Below are 27,161 nucleotides of genomic sequence, written 5' to 3'. Positions count from 1 at the left end.
TAAGGCCCATTCGGGAGCAGCCCGGGGTCGACCGCCCAGATTACCCACTTTGCCCCGAGGGAACTGGTCTTCAGGGACCGGGGCACAGAGACTCCAGCCCCGGGCTGCCCAGATCCACGTGCGTCGGGCGCCCCGCCCCTCCCTCAGAGCCGGCGGAGCGAAGCGCAAGCCGGTTGCGAGTCACAGAGGCCTGGTGCGCGCCCCGCCCCTGTGCCCGTAGCGAGGGCCGCCGCGGCCCGGGAGCCGGGGATTCGCCCTATTCGCCCTCCTTTCCCCTCGGCTGGCCGCTGGGGCGGGGCCGGCCCTCAAGCAGGGCGGCACCCAGGCGGGCTCGTCAGTCACCCACCGCGGGCGGCGGCCTGGCGAGGTCTGGAGCCGGTGAGTAGCCACGTCACGCTCCTCCGGGAGGTCCCGCCCCCGCTCCGTCCTCTCGGACCGCCCCCTTTCCCGGCCCCGCCTCCGCCCCCGCGAGCAGTTACCGGCTGAGGTAGCGCGCGCCTCTCCGACTCTGCTAGAGGTCCTCAAGCCTGGGCTTGCGGTGCTTTTGCCTCAGCCCGCGTCGGGTGAGGGCTCGCGGCTGCGGCTGCGACACCCGGCGCGTGTTGGCAGGCTCGGGACTAGCGCCGCTGAGGCAGGCTGGGCCGACGGGCGGTTAGCGCCCCGTTCGACGCGGGGAGGGGCGGCACGCCGAGAGCTGCACGGCCTCCTCACCCGACGCGGGCGGCCGTGGCGACGGCGGCCGGGTTCTCGGGTTCTCTTCCTCAGGCCGGAGCCAGTCGGTGTCCCGGCGGAGCGACGGGCAGCCGGGCTCCCTTGCCCCGGGCCCCCCCTGGCTGGGGCGGCTGGGGCAGGGGGACCATGTCTGCTCGCATTCCAGTGCCCGCCGCTCACCCTCGGGAGGAGCCTCCCGCGGGAGCAACTGAGAGGGAGTCGCTGGCGGCCGCGGCGAGCCGGCAGGCTGAGCAGCTACCCCCGCTCGAACGGGAGGGCAAGGAGGCGGCGAGGGAGGAGAGGGCCGCGACCGCCACCAGCGCGGGGGCGCGGGGTGAGCCGTCGCCGACGCCGGTGCTGGGACACAGCGTGCCTCAGGCGGCCGTGCCTGTGAAGCCCCTGGCGCTGCACCTGGCGCACAAGGCGCGCGGGCCCGGGGGGCCCTTTGGCGGGGAGCCGCCGCGACCGCTGCCGCGGGACCCGCCGGCCGAGAACGCCCGGGAGGAGGAGGCGGCGGCGGCCAGCTCTGAGGAAAAGCTGCAGCCGCCGCCGCCGCCGCCGAAGGAGAATCCCTGGACCAGAAAGCCTCCCCAGCACCTGTCCCCCGCCGGGACGGGGCCTCTGCCGTTGCCCCCACTGGAAACCTTGGAGGCAGGTCTGTGGCTCCTCTGCGGTAGGCACCGGGAGGGTGTGTGCAGGGGCGACTCGTGGAGACCAAGGCTCCGCGGGGCTGGGGGAGGGGCAGGGGCAGGGCTCCTTGCCCTGTCAGTCGGAGGTGTTTCGTTCCAAGGTGTCATTCATTCTGCCTATTTACATAAATGGACATCTGGGAAGGGAGCGACAGGAAGAGGTGGGACCTCGGGTTCTCCTTGACTAGTGGAGGCACGGCGGGGGCAATGGAGCTGAGCCACTCCGCTGGCACTGCCTCAGTTTTGTCTTGCCTCCACGTGGTAGTGACTTGGGAAAGCTGACTTGAGGTAGATGTTCAGTTCATCCTACAGAAGTTTCTGTAGACTGAGAAGAGGTGAAGCAAGTCGGACGGGGGATTTATTAATAATTGGAAGCGTAGTTGTGATTTTTTTATTAAGAAATAATTGATAAGCTGAAAATTGTCAGGGTTTTCAAAACGGTGTTAAGTAGTCATATTAAAAATGAGACACTGTACTGTAGTTGTTAGTAAAAAGTTTTGAGTTCATAATTGTGGAAAATTGTTGAAATTGGGTAGTTGACCGGAGAGTGAATTGCTCATTAGGTGAATAGTAGTCATAGTAGTCTTGTGGTTCAACGGTAAAGAATCCTTCTGCCAATGTAGGGTATGCCTGTTGGATCCCTGGGTCGGAAAGATTCCCTGGAGAAGGAAATGACAACCCACTCCAGTACTCTTGCCTGGGAAATCTCATGGACAGAGGAGCCTGATTGGCTGCAGTCCATGGGTCGCAAAGAGTCAGATACGTCTTAGCGACTATACAACAACAAACATTCAGTTACCTCTCCTTCCTAGAGGAGGTAAGATTGTGCCACTGAATTTGATGCGGACCAATGCCCTATGTTCCCTAGAGATTTATTTTGGTTATAACAGCGTCAGGTTTTTTTTTTTTTAAGTTAAATAGATATCCTAAATAAAACGAAGACTAGTTTTGCTGTCTAATTAAGTTGTAGTAAGTTAAGCTTTTCATATAGAAATTACAGCTGTTTACTTACAAGTGTTTGCTTTTCTTAAAGGTTAACAGTGAAACAGGGAAAATTTAAGCGTGTTTACAGGGTTGTGGGGATCAAATGAGACTAAGGAATGGTCAAATATAAGGTGATTGTTATAGACACATTTTGCAGCTATAGTAACATTTCTTCTAAGGAACTCCAATAGAGGGAGATAAGAGTTGGTTTGCACAGTAATAATCATTTTTTAATGCTGCAGAACAGTATAACTTTAAATAGTTATTTTACATCTGAGGTTTGATGGTCTTTAAATTATCATTTGATAAATCTTAACACAGAAAAATCTACTCAAAATTTTTTCTCTAAATTTAAACTTAACACCATTTTCTCCTACCTGCAAAGCTCCATTTGTTTACCACTATTACTAACTGAAGAGAACAGAAGTCTTAAATCGAAAACTTTAGTGAATCTTAATGTCTGTCTCACCTCCCTACTTTGAGACTTACACACATTATACATTATAGTCAGTGATCTACCAAAAAAAAAAAAAACCCCTCTTGGTTGTACAATTAATTTGACAGGTTTTAAGACTCAAATTTTAATTGGAGATTACCTTGCTAAAATATTTAACAGTTTATTATAATTAGCCTGCAGGTGCCTTCATTAGGGACCTTAATCTTTGTTGCAGATTAAGCATCTGGTGATTAACCAGGTGTGGTTCCCATGGACTTTAATTTTGCTGATGTTTCTCTGTAGGCAACATTTCTGTTCTTGGAATCTATTCTGTACCTGCAGGAATACTGTTCTTTATATTTGGAGTGCTGTAGTAACTTTATAGTCTATCCCCAACACTGACTCTGTACTTCTACACAAAACTTCTACACAACTTCTATTCGTAACTGAAAAACTTTGTCTAGGTAACTTAGATAAGAGTTTGTGGAGTAGAAATGCACAGCTTGCATTCTAGACCAGATTAGCTACTACCTAGCTAGTTGACTTTCAGCAAGATTTCTGGGCCTTGTAAATGAATGAAGTGGATGTATTTTCTTTCATTTCTTAATACCAGAGGGCCTTCTGTAACCTAGGTCTGCCAGCTTTCTATTTTCCTAAGTAAATTTGCAACCTCAATCATAATGATATAGGAGCAGACGCCCTTTATGGTTCAGAGTCCAGAATAGGTACAAACTTAGGGGAGTGTTAAATTAGTACAATAATCTTTTTCGTTGGAAACCTATGTGATTTATCCTATAAACCAGGAGATTCATGAGAGGGAAAGAGGATATTAATTATGCTATAATATCAGAATTAAAGTTACGTTTTTCCTAGCCAAACGAGGATTTACTGTTACTCACTTAATGAAGTACCAGAATTCCATCCATAAAGTTTTTGCCAGAAAGTTTACTACCAGAGATAGAAACATAGGAGATGTAGGGAAGTATTTCTGGACTTGTAGTCATGAATTTTTTGTTAGAACCTGGAGTTCTAACTGAATTGCAAGTGAGGAATTCTTCAGCCCTGTGACACACTTTCCTCCACTTTGGGAATGGTTCTGGCTTGTGTATTGGTGTTTCTGGTAATCCAGATAAGAACCTCTTTTCAGCGAAAGCCCGGCCCACAAGAGAGCCTGGAATAGTATCACTGTGGTCTTAAATTCTGGTCAGGAGACTAGAAAGAATTGTTCCCCGATCCATGTTTAAAGTAATTTTACTTATTTTGAAGACCTTTACTAAAGTCACAGTATGGGATTTATGAGTCACTTACCTTGTACCCATGGTTATATTTTGCATATTAAAAATCAGCTTTCTAAATTTAATTTTTACTCACAAAAATATTGATTTGGGGACTTGCCTGGTGACCTAGTGGTTAGGATTTGGCTCTTTCACTGCAGAGGGCCTGGTTCAGTCCCTGGTTGGGGAACTACCCTTCATGCTGAGTGGTTGGGTCACAATACAAAAAATTATTTTTTTCTTTTTCATCTTTAGTCTTCTTGACCCCCATCAACCTTTTCTCCAAGTGTGTTTCCCAGAAACCTCAAATAAGCTTACTGTAAATCTAATAATGTTTTACTTGTTATATAAATTATACATAAATATGTTTTTATAAACACAAATTTGCTGTTCCCTTCAAAAAGAAGAATAGTCATGTTACCAGTTTATTGAATATCCTTTCAGACCTTTCTGTGAAATTATTTCTAAATACAGTGTTTTGTATGTGTATTTAGACTATTCTCAATTTAAAATTTTGCCTGATCCTTTTATTTTTCTTTACAGTGAGTTTTTAAATTATATTAACACTAGTTTCAGGTGTGTGATTCAGATTTGCATATGCATATTGTGGACTTCCCTGGTGGCTTAGTGGTAGAGAATCCACCTGCCAATGCAGGAGATGCGGGTTCGATCCCTGGGTCAAGAAAATCCAGATGGTGCTAGTGGTAAAGAACCTGGCTCCAATGCAGGAGACTTCAGAGGCACAGGTTTGATCTCTGGGTAGGGAAGATCCCCTGGAGAAGGAAATGGCAACCCACTGCAGTATTCTTGCCTGGAAAATCCCATGGACAGAGCTTCCTGTCAGGCTACATACAGTCCATGGGGTTGCAAAAGAGTTGGACACGAATTAGCAACTAAACAACAACATTGCAAAATGATCACCATATGTTTAGTTAACTACCATCTACATACTTTTTATAAAAATTTTTTCTTGTGATAAAGTTGATGCTTTTTAGTCTAAACTTTAAAAAACTGCAGAGAAGTGGTCTATAAATATAACTGATGTAGTCAGTTTAGCCATTTACCCATTAATCAACATCCTGGTTGTTTCAAACATCTTTATGCATTTCTCTTATATACTGTCTGATTTACTCTAGGATAGCTACATGGAATTGTTAGGTCACAGTGTATTTGTTGACAGGTTGTTCTCTAAAGTGACTACAGATTGATAGTCTCAATTTTAGAGTCTGAGAAGTTAAGTAGGCTTTTTTACATATTTTTTTAAGGCACTCATTTACTGTAATAAAATGGCATTTGATGACATTTCTCCCTTAAATATAATAAAACCATGTGATTAATGATTGATAACTGTCAATGCCTTTTCTTAATTAAAACTTTGCTAAAGATTATGGTCATGAAAATTAGAGTAAAATCACCTATAATGTTGCATTTTTTTATTCTCACTATCCAAGCTTTTCAAATGAGTTGTTTTCTTATCAGGAATTGTTTCCTTATAGATTAAGATATTGCAGTAATACTCAAAGTTGCATTTTGGCTCACCAGTGATTGAAAAATGGATATATGAAGATCACGTAGTTGTTTATGTGTATGTATATATGTGTGTATGTATGTTGGATATATATACATATATATATATGTATATACACATATAAACGTGAGTGTGTGTATATATACATTGGAGCTTAAATTTCTTAGGCTTCATCTGTCTGAAAATTTTTTAAAATTAAAGTTTCTATATTTCTAAGTTTTTAGGTTGGCTTTCTTTTTTAGTCTTAGATTTTTACCTAATGACATACTGGAAGAACAGCTTCCTCCATTTTGTTTGGAACATGGGAAAATGAAAATATTTTCTTGGTCTTGTTTTGCCTGTTCTATATGTGTGTATAAAATTATATGTAGAATCTGGTATATTAATACATACACATTTGTCTTATTTCTTAAGTTTTGCATTATTTTTTATAAATGTACCAATAAAATCCCATGGATGGAGGAGCCTGGAAGGCTGCAGTCCATGGGGTCGCTGAGGTCGGACACGACTGAGCAACTTCACTTTCACTTTTCACTTTCATGCATTGGGGAAGGAAATGGCAATCCACTCCAGTGTTCTTGACTGGAGAATCCCAGGGATGGGGGAGCCTGGTGGGCTGCTGTCTATGGGGTCGCACAGAGTTGGACACGACTGAAGTGACTTGGCAGCAGCAGCAGCAGTACCAATAATATAACTACTATATTGTTGAATATAGGAGTTATATATTTATTTTTTGGCTATGCCACACAGCTTGTGGGATCTCTGGAGCAGTTTTCTAGAACAGTCATGGCAGTGAAAGCCACGAATCCTAACCATTAAGCTACCAGGGACCTCCCTAGAGGTTATTTATTTAAATACAGTTATCTAGGGAACTTCCTAGAGGTTATTTGTTTTAATGAAGTCTGGTGGATCTTCCAACCCAGGGATCAAACCCGTGTTTCCTGTGTCTCCTGCATTGGCAGCCAGATTCTTCACCACTGAGCCACCTAGGAAGCCCTTTATCTGCTACAATGAACATAGTTTTTTGGCTGTGCTGCTCGGCAAATAGGATCTTAGTGTCCAGAGTGTCCAGTTGAACCCATGTTCCCTGCAGTGAAAGCATGGAATCTTAACCACTAGCCCGCCAGAAATCCCTACAGTGAAAATTTTATACAGACATCTTTGTATCTTGTCTTGATTCTCAGATAATTTCTGAGAAATGGAATTTTTTCCTTAAAATGTATATGCATTTTATTTAATTTTTAAAAACTTTATTGGATTCCAGTTGATTTACAATGTTGTGTTAGTTTTAGGTGTACCTCAGAGTGATTCAGAATGTATATTCATTCTTTTTCAGATTATTTTTTCATATAGGTTGTCATAGAACATTGAGTACAGTTCCCAGTGCTATACAGTAGGTCCTTGTTGGTTATCTTTTAAAAGGATATATATATATTAGTAGTAGTAGTACTTTTTTTGCCACGTGGCTTGGGGGTTTTATTTAGTTCTCCCACCAGAGATTGAACCCAGGCCCTTGGCAGTGAGAGCAGAATCCTAACCACTGGATTGGCAGGACATTCCAAAAATAGTATATACATTTTAAATGACAGATTACCCTTGAAAGAGTCTACTACTTCATATTCATTCCAACAGCATGAGAGAAATGTCCATTTATACAGGCTTCTCAACGCTTGGCATTTTCTTTTTTGTCAGCACAATAGGTGAAAATTGTCTTCACTTAAATTTCTTAGTGCCATTTCGTGTTTGGCTACTGCTATTTCGTTTTTGAATCATATTTATCTTTTATTCAGATTTGTTTTTTTAAAGCTTATGTCATTCTTTTAACTAAAAAAAGAGTAGGTTGATGAGGTGGTCTAAGAGAGCAGCACAAAGGACTTCCTTATGTTGAATTTGGAATTAGACAAATGTATTCACAGTTGGCGTTGCACAACTGCGTGTTCCCTTTCTGCCTCTGTTGGGTAGTCTACCCTGTGTGGTTAATAGCATGAAGGAGCAGACCAGAATGCTTACTTTTTGTGGACAGCTAGCTCCCAAAGGAAAGAGGGGAAAGGTGCTGGCTTTGCAAGTCAGTTCTTTTCCTAAACTCATTAATCAGGAAACATTGTTTCTGTGGAAACAATTGGGACTTGGGAACAGGAATGTTCTAGGACAGTCTTCCTTTTAAAAAAGTAAATTAACTAAAAGTGCCACTTGGTAACCAGTATTAAGAAATCCTTCTTTCTTATCCCGGAGTATCCAACCACAGTAGCCAGCATAATTTGTCAAATATCTTTTGATGAAAATAAATTACCATATTGGTAAACTAGAAATATCCAAATTACAGTGTGTACTTAAAGATACTCTTATCAATAAAATGTCAGAATTATAGAGGCCACAGAATTAAATGCGATCAATTTTCCCATGTATTACCTGAGGAGTTGAGAGATTAAAATTTAAACAAAAGAATTGGTTGAAGTAAAAATCTCTTTCCCTTTTATTTTTAAATGTGTGACGAAATAAAGATCCAAGATTCTACCTTCCTGGCTGCCCTGCATGGCTTGTGGAATCTTTTGTTCCCAAATCATGGTTTGAACTCAGGCCTCTGGCAGTTAGAGAACTGTGTGCCAGGGAGTTACCTCCAACTTTTTTTTTTTTTTAATTGAAGTATAGTTGATTTACAGTATTGGGTTACCTTCCCAGCTTCTTTTAGCCAGAGGTTATAATCAGTGTCTGTGTAGGGTATGGCACCATGTTGATTTTTAAATCAAAAAGATTATTAACTTACATTCGAATATTTTTGTTTGTAAATAACTTACTTGTCATTTAATACTGAAGTTTAAAAGTTTATGTGGTCAGAATAATTTTTAAATTTCTGACCTTAATTTTGTGATTATTAATGTCTTCTTGATTGTAATAAAACTCACTTTTGTGGCCTATGCCTAACTACTTCCCATTACATCAAATAGTTTGTGTAAGGCTGTGTTTTGTAACCACCAGGCAATAATTTACTTGACTTAGCAATATTTTGGGATGTGTTTTTATTTGGCTAAGGGAAAAGTCTTTCAAATGTTTGATACTGTGTAACTTTCATAAAATATATGTGCTATTTATAGAACATACCTTAGTCAAATTCCAGATAATATTTGGACAAATACTGTTTTTGTTAGATTAGATTTTTTTCCTGCCTCCCTTTTTGTCCTACCCGTCTATCATATTTTTTTCTGCATCTCATTTTTCTTAATGAAGTATTTATCCCTATGCATATTTATATGCATGTATACATTTCCCTGTAGTAGTTTCTGTAGACTTTTTAAGAAGTGGTGAAGCAAGTTGGAGAAGGGGGATTTATTTATAAATGGAAGCACAATTGTGAATTTTGTTATGAAATAATTGATAAGCTGAAAATTGTCAGGGTTTTCAAAACAGTGCTAAGTAGTCATATTAAAAATGAAACTGTATTATGGTTGCTACTGAAAAATTTTGAGTTCATAATTGTGGTGGGAAATTGTTGAAATAGGATAGTTGGACCTGATAGTGAATTGCTCATTAGGTTAATAATAGTCTTGTGGTTCAACGGTAAAGAATCCTCCTGCCAATGTAGGGTATGCCGCTTGGATCCCTGGGTTGGAAAGCTCCCCAATGACAACAAACTCCAGTATTCTTGCCTGGGAATATCCCATGAACAGAGGAGCCTGATTGGCTGCAGTCCATGGTCGCAAACAGTCGAACATGACTTAGTGACTGACTACACAATATGCTTCCCTGGTGGCTCAGATGTTAAAGAATCAGCCTGCAGTGCAGGAGACCCAGGTTTGATCCCTGGGTTGGGAAGATTCCCTGGAGAAGGGAATGGCTACCCTTGCTTGGAGAATTCCATGGACAGAGGAGCCTGGCGAGCTACAGCCTATGGGGTTACAAAGAGGGGGACATGACGGAGCAACTGACGTTTACTTACACATTTACTTGTGTCCCTAAAGTATAAGGAAGTGTAGAGCAAATAGGCATGTACTCACTATCTGCTTTAGGAATAGAATTTCTACAGTTTTCACATTCCTTGTGTGCCCATCCCTGGGGATGTCGTCATCCTTCATCCAGCTTCCTTTCATAATATCTTATTTGAATTTTTCTGGTTTTAACTCAAAAATCATTTTATTTTACTCTGAATTAGTCATTGCCATGATTTATGGGATTCGTTGTTTACTAAATTATTGTGTTTTCTGTTTATTCGACTTTAATATTTACTTTAGGGCATGTTTAACTAGATAATCATCGTGCTAGATAAAAAGACATTTTAAAGCTTCATTTGGAGACTATTGTTATCCATCATTGTCTTCTTATTCAAGATAGGGACAGGTGATGATACTGTGATAGTCTTACACATGCTTTTACAGACGTCTGTTTTATTTTTTATGGCTTGATTCTAGAGATAAGCTATTTTCGTTTTTCCAAAGACAAATTGAAGTCTTCTGACTTATTTTCTGGATGCTTCTTGATGTATGTGAATATATTTATATATACAAATATATTTATATATTATATATTTAAATATTACATGTATTATATATATAATATATGGCTTCCCTGGTGGCTCAGTGGTAAGGAATCCACCTGCCAATGCAGTAGATATGGGTTTGATCCCTGGGTTGGGAAGATCCCCTGGAGAAGGAAATGGTAACCCATTTCCTTGCCTCGGAAACTACATGGACAAAGGAGCCTGGAGGGCTACAGCCCATGGGGTTGCAAAGAGTCAGACACTACTTAGCAATTAAACAGCAACAACATATATATATATATGTTATATATATATATATATGTTATATATATATGTTATATATATATATGTTGTTGCTGTTTAATATATATATATATACACACACACACACACGTAATATATATACACACACACACACACACATATATATATATATATAAATATATATAAATCCCATTGGGAATTGATTCGCCAACTTTACAAAAATGTGTTATATTTCTAATTTTTCCATGTTACACCTGTTAGTGAAAGGACTGGTCTGTCAGTTCAGTAAGCTGTTAATATTTTCTTCTTTATTTGAACACTGTAGACCACTTTCAGTCCATGTTTGAAATGTGGTTGATTTCTTGTTAGGAATTTGAGTCTTAGAACTTTGCATTTTGTTGAAAATAATGACTACGTTGACTTACTGAAATTGCTTTAATTGTTACTTTGTCAAATATTTTAAGTGATACGGCTGTAAAAAACAGTTCTTTGTATTTTTTTTTTTTTTTTAGAGCTCAGTTCCCCTCAAATTATAAAAGCAGGAAAACTCAAGACAAAGAAATCCAATAAGGTATATTTGACAATAAATAATTTTTGACTATTCTGAAAGGAACTCCTCAGATTACTGTGTATTTTTCTCTTCTGTCATTGATGTTTGATATTAATATACTAGAGAATTGTAGCCTTTTCCAGATCTCCATGTGTATATGTTATGCTGCATCTATCAGTTTAGTCAAAGTTGTTAATCGTGCCAGAAGTTGGATTATAAGACCAAAGCATTCTTTCTGGGTTCTGTTGTTTGGAGAAAGTTTTGGATTAATTTGGCAAATGCCTACATATAAATGAATGTAGATGATTTTAAAAGTTACATTTACTTTTAGAAAAATCTTTTTCTATTTAAAAAATTCCTAATTTGTATAACATTTCTTTTATTACTTCTTAGGCTAGTGATTTCAGTGATATGGCAAATTGGCCAACACCAAGTGAATTAGTGAACACTGAAGTGAGTATTCTTTTAAAACCTTTTTTTAAATAAAGGGAAAGTATTCTCATTTCACATGCAAACTTTATTTTACTTCAAATTTAGAGAATCACATTGATAAAGTACCCATTTTTCAAATACTTTGATTTCTTTCATCCCATTGCCTTCATCTGGTTGTATTCTCAGGACCATATATTTGGAAAGGTGGGGTACTGTGATGTCAACTTCATGTTATGCCTACAAATAGATTATTTTTTAAAGTAATGTCTAATTGAAGCCCATTTTGTATTTCAAAATTTATTTTATATACATTTGAGTAAAATTTTTTCAATGTGTTGAAGTCTTAAGTCTTTATATACACATACATATATATATGTATAACATATCAAAAGATGTTCAATATATGGATTTTTAAAAACAGTTTTAGATTTTTATGTTTGCTTTATTTATTTATGACTCTGCTGGGTTTTTGTGCTGCTCTTGGGCTTTCTCTAGTTATGGTGAGCAGGGGTAGAGCATAGGCACAGCAGTTGTGGTGCACAGGCTTAGTTGACCCCGGGCTTGAGGAATCTTCTTGGACCAGGAATTAAACCCATGCCCTCGGCATTGGCAGGTGATTCTTAACCACTGGACCACCAGGGAAGTCTTAGTAAATGGATTTCTAATTTAACTATGAAAGAAGCTCTAAAAAGATATTCTGAAATAGTCTGTCAAAAGGCTTTTTAGGGACTTCCCTAGCTGTCCAGGTGTTAAGACCATGCTTCCACTGGAGGGGGCATGGGTTCAGTCCCTGGTTGGAGAACTAAGATCCCACGTGTTGGAGCCATAGTCAAATAAAAAAATAATAATAAAAAATAAAAAGGATTTTCTTTTTAAAGAAGTAGTATATATAGTCATCTGGTTCCATGGTTTCATTTGACACTGTACATTTTGTTATTTGTATTTTGTGCAGTAATATGGGAGTATAGTTTAATATATATGAAACAACTTAATGAATAAACAACATAATAAACTGTATATGAAGGGTACAGTCTGATATACTTTGACCTGTGAAACTTTCTCCACAAACAGGGTAATGAACTTGATTTGTAACTCTTCTCTGTCATGTCCCTCACCACGCCATTATCCCAACCACTGATAAGTTGTACTTAGTTAATTTGCCCTTTCTCCAGTTTAAAAAAAATTTTTTATTGGAGTATAGTTGATATACAATGCATTTACTACAGTTTTATATAGGTGGAGTTATACAGCATGTACTTTTTTTTTGCCCCTGGCTTTCATTTAGCTTAATTATTTTGAGATTTATTTATGTTATATATATGAGTAGTTTGTTTTTATTTACTGGGTAGTAGTCAATTGATAGATATAATGCTGTCCATTCACCTACTGGTGAACATTTGTGTTGATGCCAGTTTTTTGACTGTTAGGAATAAAGCTACTACATAAACATTTGTGTACAAAATTTGCATGGATATATGCTTTTATTTTTCTTGGGAGTAGAATACGTGGATTTTATGGTAGCTATTTAAAATGTTAAATTACTAAACTTTTTATTCCACCAGCAGTGTATGAGAATTCTAATTGCTCTATATTCTCACTAATACTTGACATGGTCAGTCTTAATTTTAATCAGTTTAGAAGGTGTTTGATGGTATCACATTGTAGTTTTACTTTGCACTTTTCTGTTGATGTCAAGTACATTTTCATGTATATTTGCAGTCGGTATATCTTTTTGATGAAACGTCTGTTTAACCCTTGCCCACTTTTTGTTTCCTTGTTGCTGCATTTTAGAGTTCATTATATATCTTGGATACAAGTCCTTTTATCAGATACTTAGTAACTATTTTCTCCTTGTCTTTCACTTGACTTTTCTCTTAACAGTGTCTTTTGTAGTTTTTTATTTTTGTAAGAGTTGTCATTTGTTTTACGATATGTAGGTAAGGTATTACCACAAATTTGGGAATGTGTTAGACAAAATGTTCATGAAAATTTAACTCTGTAAAACCTTTTGCAGTGTCAGAGTGTCATCAGTCAAGGCAATAAGAAGCCACAAAATAGAAAAGAAAGAGAAGACAAGGTTGAAAAGAGAAGTGTTAACAATGAAAGCAAAGAAAACCGGGAAACAAAATTAGATGGTCCTGGTGAAAATGTCAGTGAGGATGAGGCTCAGTTAAGTAATCAACGAAAAAGAGGTTGGTTTGTTTATACCTTCATTTTGATTTTAAGTATTTAAAGAGAGCTGTAGTAATGAAGAATCGTATTTAATCAGTTGATTGCTGGTAGTCACCAGTGAGTAGTTTGGATTTCTTCGCAACTGAGTGACTGAGCACACACACACACACACAGAGCGCACGTTTATCTTTAAAACAAGGAGTTTGTCGTTGTTAGTCACTAAGTTGTGTCTGACTCTTTTGTGACCCCATGGAATGTAGCATACCAGGCTCCTCTGTCCATGAGATTTCCCAGGCAAGAATACTAGAGTGGGTTGCCATTTACTTCTCAACTCAGGTAATGTTCCCAACCCAGGTATCAAACCTTCATCTCTTGTGTCTCCTACACTGGCAGGTGGATTCTTTATCACCAGGGAAGCCTAAAACGAGGGCTTATTTATCCCCAAAGAATCTCATTGATACTCATTAGAATTTAGAGTATAGACTTTAGAGAACTTTTAGATTCTTTCGTATTCCCTTTTCCTTATCTGTCCATAGTTTGCCATATTTGTAGGAAATTAATACAGTAATATTCTCTTAATTAATTTGGTAGTTTTCCCTTTGCCCATAAATCTTTTTCTTTTAGTCGAAAATTGTATTGGGCAGAAATCTGAACATTTTGAAACCTTAACTGTGCAATCCATGAATAGGTAAAGATTTCATTGTACTATAGCTATTAATTACACTATCATTTAGTCAACAAGTAATGTCAAATTGCTTTTATCTCTGAAGAAATTAGGAAAATACAAAGATTTATCAAATGCAGTTAGATTTGCAGTTAAACTTCATTTTGAAAAAGCTCATTAGTAGTTATGCTGGATAAACTAAAATTTGAGGCAGTTATTTTAAACTAAAAGTGTTTTGAATCAATATTAAAACAATTATCAGGTGTACCCTGTTCTAAAGCCTAAGTATCAAGTATTAGATGAAAGTAGTGTGTATACTTAATATTTTTTATAACTTCTTTGTCAGAATTAAATTGAAGAGTGTGCATTTCACTTAAAAGCAAAAGAATTCCAGTTATATTCTATTATTGTCTTTTAATTTGAGCTTTAGAAACGTTGCAGTTTTCATTTATTTAATTAAAATTTAGAGTCCTTTCACAATTGCAAAGCTTTAATGAAAATTGTACATTGTCCTTAAATGATTTTATTTTGTTTTCTTCAAGCTAATAAGCACAGATGGGTACCACTCCACTTAGAAGATGTAAGACCAGAGAGTCAAGAAAGACCAGGGTCCCGGAATAGCTCAAGATGTCAACCTGAAGCAAATAAATCATCACATAACAATAGGAGAAATGACACACGAAGTAAGTAACATTTTAAGAGAAAAATGACTAATTTAGCCTTAATGCTCATTATTGTAATAACCATGTATACAATATAAAGTATTTGAGAGTAAGTTGCAGATATTGTGCCTCTTATTCAGAGTTAAAGAGTATATATCATAAGAACAGTAACACAGTCTGTCTGTCCACAGACAGAATTTCTCAATAATGCCCTTTGCAGTTTTTCTGTCTTTCGCAGAATCTAACCTGTGATCACACATTGCTTTTACTTGTCTTCTCTTTCATCTCTATTAGTTTGAGATAGTTCTTCTACTTTTGTCTTTTCATGATGATCTTTTTCTGAAGGACATAGGACAGTTATGTGTCTGTGCCGTACCTCACTTTGGGTTTTCTGATGTTTCCTCATGATTGGGTTATGAGTTTTTGGCAAGAATCCTGCAAAGGTTAAATGATTTTCTTTCAAGTGTGTAACTTGAAAATACATATAATATTGGTGTATCCTATAATTGGTGATACTAACTTTGAGCAGCACTTGATTAAGATGAGGTAATCCAGGTTTCCTTATGATAAAGATACTCTTTCTTCGCTTGGTGATTAACATGTGATTTGAGGTCAGAGACTTTGAGAATACCCATTTTTTTCATCAGACTTTTCATATGAGCTTTAGTTTCCACTGATGATTTTTATTCTTACATGACTGAGGTATTAACCGTGATGGCTACAAATGCTAATTTAGCTAGTGCAGCATTCCTTATTGGCATTCCACTGTAAGGAACAACTCCCTGTTATTATTGGTATGGATTAAAGTCATCTTATATTTTCAGCGGTTGAAATCATTACCATGATTGTTTATTTTAATGCTCAAATTGTCTCAGAGTTGGCTCTTGGGAGCCTCTTATGTATGTTTCTGGATCCTTTAAAAAGTCAACTTTACTGAGCTAATAATCAAAGAAACTACACTGAAATTACTGTCAAGTCCCTAAACACAAGTTTACTTTCTGTCAGATTTTATTTACCTTTTCATAATAAATTCAACTATCAGATCAGATCAGTCGCTCAGTCATGTCAGACTCTGCGACCCCATGAATTGCAGCACTCCAGGCCTCGCTATTCATCACCAACTGCCAGAGTTCACTCAGACTCATGTCCATCGAGTCAGTGATGCCATCCAGCCATCTCATCCTCTGTCGTCCTCTCATCCTTCTGCCCCCAAACCCTCCCAGCATCAGAGTCTTTTCCAATGAGTCAACTCCTCGCATGAGGTGGCCAAAGTACTGGAGTTTCAGCTTTAGCATCATTCCTTCCAAAGAAATCCCAGGGCTGATCTTCAGAATGGACTGGTTGGATCTCCTTGCAGTCCAAGGGACTCTCAAGAGTCTTCTCCAACACCACAGTTCAAAAGCATCAATTTTTCTGCACTCAGCCTTCTTCACAGTCCAACTCTCACATCCATACATGACCACAGGAAAAACCATAGCCTCGACTAGATGGACCTTTGTTGGCAAAGTAATGTCTCTGCTTTTGAATATGCTATCTAGGTTGGTCATAACTTTCCTTCCAAGGAGTAAGTGTCTTTTAATTTCATGGCTGCAGTCACCATCTGCAGTGATTTTGGAGCCCAGAAAAATAAAGTCTGACACTGTTTCCACTGTTTCCCCATCTAGTTCCCATGAAGTGATGGGACTGGATGCCATGATCTTCATTTTCTGAATGTTGAGCTTAAAGCCAACTTTTCACTCTCCTCTTTCACTTTCATCAAGAGGCTTTTGAGTTCCTCTTCACTTTCTGCCATAAGGGTGGTGTCATCTGCGTATCTGAGGTTATTGATATTTCTCCCGGCAATCTTGATTCCAGCCTGTGCTTCTTCCAGTCCAGCATTTCTCATGATGTACTCTGCATATAAGTTAAATAAGCAGGGTGACAATATACAGCCTTGACGTACTCCTTTTCCTATTTGGAACCAGTCTTTTGTTCCATGTCCAGTTCTAACTGTTGCTTCCTGACCTGCATACAAATTTCTCAAGAGGCAGATCAGGTGGTCTGGTATTCCCATCTCTTTCAGAATTTTCCACAGTTTATTGTGATCCGCACAGTCAAAGGCTTTGGCATAGTCAATAAAGCAGAAATAGATGTTTTTCTGGAACTCTCTTGCTTTTTCCATGATGCAGCAGATGTTGGCAATTTGATCTCTGGTTCCTCTGCCTTTTCTAAAACCAGCTTGAACATCAGGAAGTTCACGGTTCACATATTGCTGAAGCCTGGCTTGGAGAATTTTGAGCATTACTTTACCAGTGTGTGAGATGAGTGCAATTGTGTGGTAGTTTGAGCATTCTTTGGCATTGCCTTTCTTTGGAATTGGAATGAAAATGGACCTTTTCCAGTCCTGTGGCCACTGCTGAGTTTTCCAAATTTGCTGGCATATTGAGTGCAACACTTTCACAGCATCATCTTTCAGGATTTGGAATAGCTCAACTGGAATTCTATCACCTCCACTAGCTTTGTTCGTAGTGATGCTTTCTAAGGCCCACTTGACTTCACATTCCAGGATGTCTGGCTCTAGGTCAGTGACCATATAAATTATATCCTCTTGTATTTTTTTGCTCAGCATAATGATTTTCACATTCATCAGTATTATTCCATATATCAGTAATTTCTACCTCTTTATTGCATAACAGTTTTCTGTTGAATGGATATACTCCTTTATCCATTCATCTGTTCATGGATATTTGGCATGTTTCTAGTTTTTGGCTGTTATGACTAATGCTGCCATCAACATTTGTATACAAGCTTTTCTGTGGGCATATGTCTGTATTTCCTGTAAACATCTAGGAGGGGATTGCTAGGTGGTATGGTAAATGTGTGTATGTATATATAGACACACACATATATATATACTTAAACAGATACACACACACATACATACATACATATATTTGGTGCACCACACAACATGATCTTAGTTCACTGACCAGAGACTGAACCTGTGCCCTTGGCAGTGAAAGTGCAGAGGCCTAACCACTGGACCACCAGGGAATTCCCTGAGCATTTGGTTTTATAGTTTTCTATTGAAGTCTTTGTATTTTGTTTTTTATTTTTAAAATATTTTATTTAATTTCGACTGTGCTGAATCTTGGTTGTGTGAGTTTACTTTAGTTGTGGTGGGGGAGTAGTTCTCTATAGTTGTGGCACATGGGCTTCTCATTGCAGTGACTTCTCTTGATGTGAATCATGGGCTCTAGAGCGCAGGCTCAGTAGTGGTGGTGCATAGGCTTAGCTGCTCCACAGCATGCAGAAACTTATACCGAACTGGGGGTCAAACCTGTGTCCCCTGCATTGGCCAGTGCATTTTTTACTGATCCACCAGGGAAGCACCTTCTACTGAGTCTAATAATTTTTAAGGCATGTTGTCCTATGAAAGCATTGTACAGCAAATACCTGTCTAATCACCATCTAGATTTAGTAATTTGGCTATCTTTAATTCATCTGCTGAATCATCTGAAAGTAACTTGCAGATATTGTGACACTTGAGCACTGATGTCCCAAGAAAATGCAGCATCCAAGAAAATCAACACTAATTCCCTTATATCATCTAAAATCTAGTTAATAGTTATATTTACTCAATTGTCCACAAAATATGACTTATATAAAATTATAAATCTTGCTACTGGTATTTAGTGAGTAGAAACTAAGGATAACACAAAGACATCCTGCAGTACCCAGGACAGCCTCCACACTAAAAAGTTATCTGATTCAAAAATGTCAATAATGCCCTGGGTGAGAAACCCTGGTCTCTAGGGTATACACATCTTTACATTTATTTCATTGTTTCAGTTTTTCAAAATTGAAATGTATTTATTTTTACTCTGGCATTATACAAAAGTTCTATCTTCTCTATCTTGGTCAATGTTTAATATTATAGGACCTTAAAATATTTTTCACACTGGTACAGATTAGAAAATACCCTTTGATTGTCTTAACTTGCATTTCTCAAGGTCAGTGACACTGAGCATCTTTTTTTATTGTCTCTTTGCATTTCCTTGTTTGCCCTTCCAGTCTTTTAATGATTTTTTTTCCATCTAAGTCACTGCATGTGTGAGAATGTGCATGTGCATGAGATACATTTGTGAGTTCTGTATGTATGCTGGATATAATTCGTGTATTGTGCTTCTGATATCTTCTCTCAGTTTTTCTGTTTTCATTTCCTTTTTTCTTAAGAAAAGAAAAAAGTCTTTTACTTAAATAGAAATATCGTTTCCTTCAAAAATCATATTTATGAAAATAAGTTGTTAGGGTGAAAACAAGTTGTCTTTTTTTTTTTTCTTTTGGAGTTTTGTATAGTATAAAACTCAGTTACCTTGGAACTTCCTGAATTTTTAACAGTACAGTTTTAGCAAAGGATCTCATTATCTTTGTAGCATGTTATTTTATTTATTAGAATATCTTCTAATAAGATACTATTATTATTATAATTATTATATCAGAGGATGAGATGGTTGGATGGCGTCACTGACTCAATGGACATGAGTTTGAGGAAACTCACAGAGATAGTGATGGAAGCCATGATTGCTGCAGTTCATAGGGTTGGAAAGAGTCAGACATGACTTAGTGACTGAACAGCAACAACATAAGATGTCTTTTATGCCAGAGATTTTGACAAACTCCTATGTAATCTCTTCAGTTTCTATATTTCTGAAGAATGACCAGTTACTAATAACTGATTACAAAGTGGAGTGGGGTGGTTACCACATTTTTATAAGGTAAGATGTTAATCATAGTTGCAAATTGGAATGTATAAAAATATTTTTATTTTAAAAAAGGTTGGAGGCGTGAAAGAGAAAAGAGAGATGATCAAGATGAAGTTTCCAGTGTGAGAAGTGAGGGTGGTAATATCCGAGGCTCCTTTAGAGGCCGAGGACGAGGCCGAGGACGAGGAAGAGGCCGGGGCAGAGGAAATCCTCGATGTAAGACATGATTTTTGTTTTGTTAACTTAGATGAACATTGAAAAATGTACAGATCCTCTGTTTTTCCCACTATACCGTATAGTGTTTCAACTGATTTTTGTCTGATAATAAAGATGGTTTTGTATTTGTTAGCCCTTGAGAAACTTCACTTTGGATTTTTCTTTATAGTAACTGTTCTTTGTTTTTTTTCAATCTGTGATCATTTTTCTTTCTTTACTACTTCAAGTGAACTTTGATTATTCATATGGTTATCAAGAACATGATGAAAGCACTGATCAAGCATTTCAAACAGAGCTTAATGCCAGTATGATGTATTACTATGACGATGGTACAGGCGTTCAGGTGTATCCTGTGGAAGAAGCATTGCTCAAAGAGTATATTAAGCGCCAAATGTAAGTCATCAGAGGCTGAACAGATGGGGTAGGAAAATCTGTTATAATGTCAAACTTTAACATCATTGATAATGAATATAACACATTTTTCTAAGCTGTTTATTAGTAAAATTAGAGGATTTTAATAGTATTTTATATTTTATTTCTAGGAAATGTTAGCAAAGTATAGAGAGTATTTTAGAAAATTTATATTGGTTCATGTTGTTGTTTATATGACTCCTGCTTTCTCTACTGAGGTATTTCTCTGCTTACAAGGATATTAGTGAAAAAAGCATAATATGAATGATTAAATATAAGAATTTAAAAAGTGAAACTGTTAGTTGCTCCGTCGTGTCTGACTCTTTGTGATTCCACGGACTATTGCCCGCCAAGCTTCTCTGTCCGTGGGCTTCTCCAGGCAAGAATATTGGAGTGGATTGTTGTTACCTTCTCTAGGGGATTTTCCTAACCCAGGGATCGAACCTGGGTCTCCTGCATTGCAGACAGACTCTTAACCATCTGAGCCACTGAGGAAAACGAGTGTGTATATTTAAAATTGAACAAGTGAAATTTAGCTAATTTGCAAATAAATGTTTATATTAAAATTTGCAGATGAACATAAACGGCAAAAAATGGTTGCTGTCTTCTGACTTTCTTCACAATTGATTTCAGAATTCTGATTGTTTTTTAACTTTTAAGTTCTCTGTGACACATATTAAAAGGAGACTAATCTTTTTTAGTTCAGACTTTTTATAATAGTTGCTTTCTGAATATTGAAGTTGATGTTAGGAGAATATTGCTTGTTCTATTATCTTTAAGCAAGAAAAAAATAACCCTCTGTGTATTAGTATTGTGTAGGATGTTTTGCATGTTTATATAGTGATTTGCATATTAATATAGATATTTGCATATCTAATTTGCTAAAATTTCAACTTCTTTTTTTAAATTCTTATAAAGGGAAGGGAAAGGCTGTTTTTGAAAGGACATAGCAGTTTAAAAATATCTACTTTTATTTTAAAAAAGAAAATGAACCTTGGCCCATTACTAGAAAATAATTTTTGCATCAGCATCAGCCAGCCATCTTCCTCGGATTCCATCATGATGGATTTGATTGGGTTACAATATGAAGCAACTTGTTTATTTTTTTCTTGCTTCTTTTGTTACAGTTGATGAAAACACTGAAGAAAAGGGCCTTTTTATGGGCAGAAAGTGCCTGGCATGTGGCTATCAACTTCAAATTATTATTCCTTTTTGTTTGTTCATTTGTTTGTTTTGGTAACTCTTGCTACCAGGTCCCTTCTGAGACCTGACAGTGGACAGGCAACTCCATGTCAGGATAACTGGCCTTCCAATGTGCTCATACAGGTGAGGGAGGAGAACAGCTACTTCAGTGTTGACAAAATTTCTGACCATGCAGTGTAGAATCCAGAGCTTCAAGGTGTAGGACATGATAATGTCCCCTAGGACAGTGGACAAAATGTCAGACACAGCACTGGGCATGGCTTCTTTTCTTGTCATTGTTTAGCAGCAGAGTTTTTGGCAGGTACTAGAGCGCCAAGTTTAGAATGGCTGTTTACTGTTATCATTCTCTGATTAGTGCACATCTAGATTTGAGGAGTCATGCTTTTTGACTTTGTGTCTTTAAGGTTTCTCATACATATACAGGCTTATTCACTCATTAGTGTTTAGATTTTTCTCTTTGAGAAGTTCCTGAAAAGCTTCTTGTACTTGTGGGATATTATGCTAAATATTTTTGAAGAGGCTTAACTGTATCATAGGTGTTTGAGTTCTTAAAATAATTTTAACTGAAAATGTGCATTAACTATTGGGAGATAGCCTCTTGGCATTCAGATATAAGTATGTTTGCAGCCCATTAAAAGTTTTAAAAAGTGTATACTGTAAGTACTAGTTATTTATGAGTTTATTTAGGTATTGTGTTTTTCAGAGTACTAGATTAAAAAAATTAATGGTTCAGAGAAGTTTTAAGTCTAAGAACATTTTTAACTCGTGGTTAAATCAGATGTCTTAATGTCTGAAAATTTTCAAATTTAAACATATGTATTATGTGCGCACCACATGTCAGGCACTGTGAAAAGGGCTTTTGAGGTATAACGAAAATCAGAATGTTCATTTCTTCAAGACTTAGATTTTTTTCTTAATTTTCTTCAGTGTTTAAGGAGAGTAAATGATTTACCTAGTGCTACTGAGATGTTAGTTGTATTTCACTGATCTAAAGGAGCTTTGCACTTTGATAGTTGGAAAATATCAGTGTAAAAAAACAACTTGGGTATTTACATTTCTAAAATGAGATTTTTTTCTCATGCAGTGAAAGGTAGCTCAAAGCCAGCTTTCATTTATAGGTAATTATTTCTTCAAAATTAAGAATTTGACCTAAATACTTCAAGGGTATCTTTAGTCACCCAGTTGCCACCCTTTGAAAACTTGCTTTGTGATTTGGATATAGTGTAGGATTGTTAAACTGTAAGCCATATCATTTAATATCATATATTTCTTTTGTATTATTCTTTTCTACATTTCCCCCCATTTATCCTCTTGTTTTGTTTCTCTAGAATCTTGTTCTCATTTTTTAAAATATGCAAGCTGTAATTTAAACAAGTGTTTCTGAAATGCCATTATTAATATGTATTCTTCATATTATCTTTGTATGTTGGAACTTGTCGATCCCACAGCTTGTTCATTTATATCTCCCTCTCTACTTTCCTAGAGAGACAATTAAGGTGTGAAAGTTTGCTTCTATAGTTTTTTGCCTATGTTTATACTTCATGGTGTTATAGATGTTCTTTATTTAGCTATATTCTGTTCACTTTTAATGTCTTTTATAGTTCTCCCTCTCAAAGGGGAGGCTGAGGGTCTTGAATCATTCAAATATAAAATTGGGTGTGTGCATCTGTGTCCATATATTCACTCAGCTGTTACTAAACATTGTGCTGTATGCTAGACTTTGGACGTATTAAACAATGTCATTACCCTACCAGCTTAGAAAACACAGCAAACTAATCTACTCTGTAAACTTAATAAAAACTGCTTCTAATATACCATTATTCTCAGTGATGGGAAAAAGTTGGAAGGCAGTCTGTTGACATGTTTAACTTTGTTATTTAGTGTTTAAATGAAGCAAGTTAATGTGACTTTTTTAAAATTTTTTTTATTGAAGGATAATTGCTTTACAGAATTGTGTTGTTTTCTGTCAAACCTCAGCATGAATCAGCTATAGGTATACATATTACCCCTCCCTTTTGAACCTGTCTCCTGCCCCATCCCACCCCACTGGATTGATACAGAGCCCCAGTTTGAGTTTCCTGAGCCATACAGCAAATTCCCGTTGGCTATTTTACATATGGTTAATGTGGCTTTGAAATGAAACTTTCACTTAATTGACTCATTAGAAAGCTAATTATTTAACTGTTTTAAAGAATAACACTCTTTAATTGTTTATGCTTAGGTAAAGCTGATCTAAGTACAAGTTAGTTTTTGAGAAGATAGTATTCTAAATTTCTTTCTATTTGTGTAAGAGAATTTACTAACAGTAGGGTTTTACAGCTATTTATATTTACCCTATATTACAGTAAATGTGTATAATGTTACAATAAATCAAAATAGTTTTATAGCAGTTGATATCTTAAGCAATAGATATTTTAATTTCCAATCGAATAAATTGATGAAATTTATATTTACTTCTTTTTCTTTTCAGTGAGTATTACTTCAGTATAGAAAATTTGGAACGGGATTTCTTTCTTAGGAGAAAGATGGACGAGCAAGGTTTCTTGCCTATTTCCCTGATTGCTGGTTTCCACCGTGTTCAGGCTCTCACTACAAACCTTAATCTCATTTTGGAGGTAATTATTCATATACAGAACAGTCTGTACTTTCAGTTATGCTGTGAACCTAAAACTGCTCTAAATAAATCTATTAAATAATTTTAAGAAAAAAGTAAAAACATTCTTCCCTGGTAGCAGAGCTGGTAAAGAATTGGCCTGCAATGCTGGAGACCCCAGTTTAATTCCTGGATTTGGAAGATCCCCTGGAGAAAGGGTAGGCTACCCACTCCAGTATTCTTGGGCTTCTCTGGTTGCTCAGATGGTAAACAATCCGCCTAGAATGTGGGAGACCTAGGCTCAATCCCTGGATTGGGAAGATGCTCTGGAGGAGGGCATGGCAACCCACTCCAGTATTCTTGCTTGGAGAATCTCCATGGACAGAAGAGCTATAGCCTATAAGGTCGCAGAGGTGGACACAACTGAGTGACTAAGCACAGCACAGTAACCTAAGACTCTTGAGACTGTATCTCAAGGCTTTTTTGCCATTTTATAAAATCCAAATAAATGTTTAACCTTGGAAACCCCTCAAAGGATTACTGATGTTTCCACCTGTTTTTAACCCACCCTTCTTGGTTGGGTTGAACCCCAAAACAAACTTAAACATTCTTGGGTATTCTTGGTCCTTTAGTATTTAGATTGCTGTAAAAGAGCTTGTATTCTCATCATTAAAATTTTGAGAAATTTTCCTGTATACCGAGGGCTAATTTAAAATAGTTATTCCAGTTGTGTTCTCAAAGCTGTTATTAAATCTCTTGTCTGTTTTGTTGTAGAATGGTTTCAGCATTTTTGGTTTTCCGTTCTCTACATATATTCATAATATTCGCCCTTTTTGCTATATAGTTTTCTGAATTTTGGCAGTCTTACACACTTGTGCCACCTGTGTAGCCAATCTTTCCTCATACATAGCCCCTTGGGACACTGATCTGATTTTTTTTTTGTCCCTCTAGTTTTGCCTTTTCTAGACTATCATGTAAATAAATTATACATCAATAGTTTGTAGCCTTTTGTTTCTGATTTCTTTGACTTAGCATAGTGCTTTTGAGATTCATTCTTGTTGTTTCATGTATCAGTAGTTTGTTCTTATTGTTGACTGGTATTTCATAGTAAGGATGCACTACATACAGTTCACTTGTTGATAGACATATAGATTGTTTCTGGTTTTTGGAGATTATGAATAAAGCATAGATCTAAATATTGAGGATTGTGATTGCTGGAATCTGTGGTAAGTGTATGTTTAACTATAGGAAGTTGCCAACCTATTGTCCAAAATGGATTTGACCATTTTGCATGCCACCATTTTGTATGAGAATTCCATTTACTTCTCATCAGCACATGGTATTCTCGGTTTTTTGAAAAATAGTCGCAAAGAGTCAGACATGACTGAGCATGCTCAGATCGCTAAGCAAGCTCTAGCTCTGCAATCATTTTCAGTGAAGTTATCGATTTCCTCCTTACCTCTGTAAGATTTCAATGAAGTTATCGATTTCCTCCCTGCCTCTGTAAGAATCTGGTTATAATTCATTGCATCCTTTTTTGGTCTGTTCATATTCCCATTAAGTCCTTAATTTTTGTATCACTGTCTACTTCTATTATAAAACTTACAGCAGTGGGGAAGGGATATTTTTAAAAGAACTTTTGCATTACTATTATGGTTAGCATTATTGATACGTAGTGGCTGATTTATCGTAAGAAATAAAACTGTTGTGAAACAGAAACACATAAGCATAATGATTTAGAACAGCATAGGTCTGTATTCATTTAACATTCATTATGTACCTACCACTTATTACAGTAGGAAAGATGTCTTTTTTTTCCTTTAGGAAGATAGGGCTTCATTAGGCTTTGTAGTCCTCATAGCTCTGGACTTCAAGCACTTCAGGCAGTGTTCTGAGATTTCTGTAAAGTGGAAATTGTTATAATACATACTTCATGGGGTTGTTATAAGTATGAAATGTGTAATGACAGTATCTGGCATACACCTTAAGCTCTAAATAAAAATATACTGTTGCTTTTATATCCTTCTATTTATACTCCTTTTAATCAGCTTTTTCCAATATGTATTTGAATATGCTCAAGTGTTAACTTTCTGAAAAAGCTATCAAAGGAAGCAAAATATTCTTTATCTATTTCCCATATCTACCTTGGTTGAGAATGTCTACATAGCCACACTTACTGAATCTGTTTCCTCCTTTCCCATTCATTTTCACCATACTGAATTCTTTTTCTTTCTCTCTCTCTCTTTTTTTTTTTTACTTATTTACATACGTATGTTGTGTTTTAATGCTCTTGCAGCATTGTCACTTAACAGTTATAGTACAATGTTGTCTATAGTCATTGTACTGTGCATTATATTGCTGTCTTATTTACTACTACTTATAAGTAAGTAGTACTAAACAACATCAATCTTATCCCCTCATCCATTTCCTGGTAAGCATTTTCTTCTTTTTTTTTTAAACAAGTTTCATTTTTTTAGATTCCACGTATAAGTGATATCATACAATACTTGTGTTTGTCTTTCTCTGCCTTTTTTATCTCACTTACCATAATGTGTTCAAAATTAATCCATGTTGTCAGAAACAGCAGGATATCCTCCTATCTCATGATTGAGTAGTATTCTATTGTGTATATATACCACATGGTTTTTATCCATTCATTTTTTAGAGGTCATTTAGGTTGTCTTCATATCATGGCTACTGTGAATAATGCTGCAGTACATTTGGGAGTGCATGTATCTCTTTGAATATTTTTCATTTTCTTTGGATATATACCTAGAAGTGAGTGGAATTGCTGGATCATGTGATTGATCCAGCTTATTGCATTCTTGATTGTTGCTCCAAAACTGAGCTATTTGTGTCTTCTTTTTTTGTTAGATTTAATTGATTCTGTCTCTGCATCTAGTCAGTTGTATTCAAGTTATTTAACGTCTTACATGCTAAAGTTTTCTCATTGTTAAAATACAACAAATAATTGCTTAAGCTATCATAGAGTATTTGGACTTAGAGGAGTAATTAATATAATAATCATAAAGTCCTTAGAACTGTGCTTGCTATTCTCATCTCAAACCTTGTTGCCCAAATTGGCTGACCTTGCGGTTCCACAAAATGTGTGCTGCTCTTTTCTTACTTCTGTGTCTTTGCACAGGCTAGTCTTTC

The 27,161-nt window shown here is 37.3% G+C and overlaps 1 protein-coding gene across 12 annotated transcripts in view; it reads left to right on the top strand.

Moving 5' to 3' along the window:
* Positions 1-239: 239 nt before the first annotated feature.
* The window catches only part of LARP1B (La ribonucleoprotein 1B), a 139,639-nt gene continuing 112,717 nt past the window's right edge, over positions 240-27,161 (top strand). For 4 of the 12 annotated variants that reach the window (XM_070769115.1, XM_019977716.2, XM_019977717.2 and 1 more), the window contains exons 1-8: positions 462-1,366; positions 10,870-10,928; positions 11,301-11,360; positions 13,354-13,531; positions 14,718-14,858; positions 19,655-19,798; positions 20,026-20,191; positions 23,883-24,027. In XM_070769115.1, the coding sequence (XP_070625216.1) occupies positions 859-1,366; positions 10,870-10,928; positions 11,301-11,360; positions 13,354-13,531; positions 14,718-14,858; positions 19,655-19,798; positions 20,026-20,191; positions 23,883-24,027 (1,401 nt within the window). In that variant the 5' untranslated portion in view covers positions 462-858. Of the gene's footprint in view, positions 379-461; positions 1,367-1,468; positions 1,689-10,869; positions 10,929-11,300; positions 11,361-13,353; positions 13,532-14,717; positions 14,859-19,654; positions 19,799-20,025; positions 20,192-23,882; positions 24,028-27,161 lie in introns of those variants that run through there. The other 8 variants (XR_011561113.1, XM_070769122.1, XM_070769120.1 and 5 more) reach the window with 5 other exon arrangements.

This window comes from Bos indicus, chromosome 17 (assembly GCF_029378745.1).
Source record: "Bos indicus isolate NIAB-ARS_2022 breed Sahiwal x Tharparkar chromosome 17, NIAB-ARS_B.indTharparkar_mat_pri_1.0, whole genome shotgun sequence".
NCBI lineage: Eukaryota > Metazoa > Chordata > Mammalia > Artiodactyla > Bovidae > Bos > Bos indicus.
The sequence above is the reverse complement of the archived record's forward strand: the minus strand, read 5'-3'. Positions and strand labels throughout refer to the sequence as shown.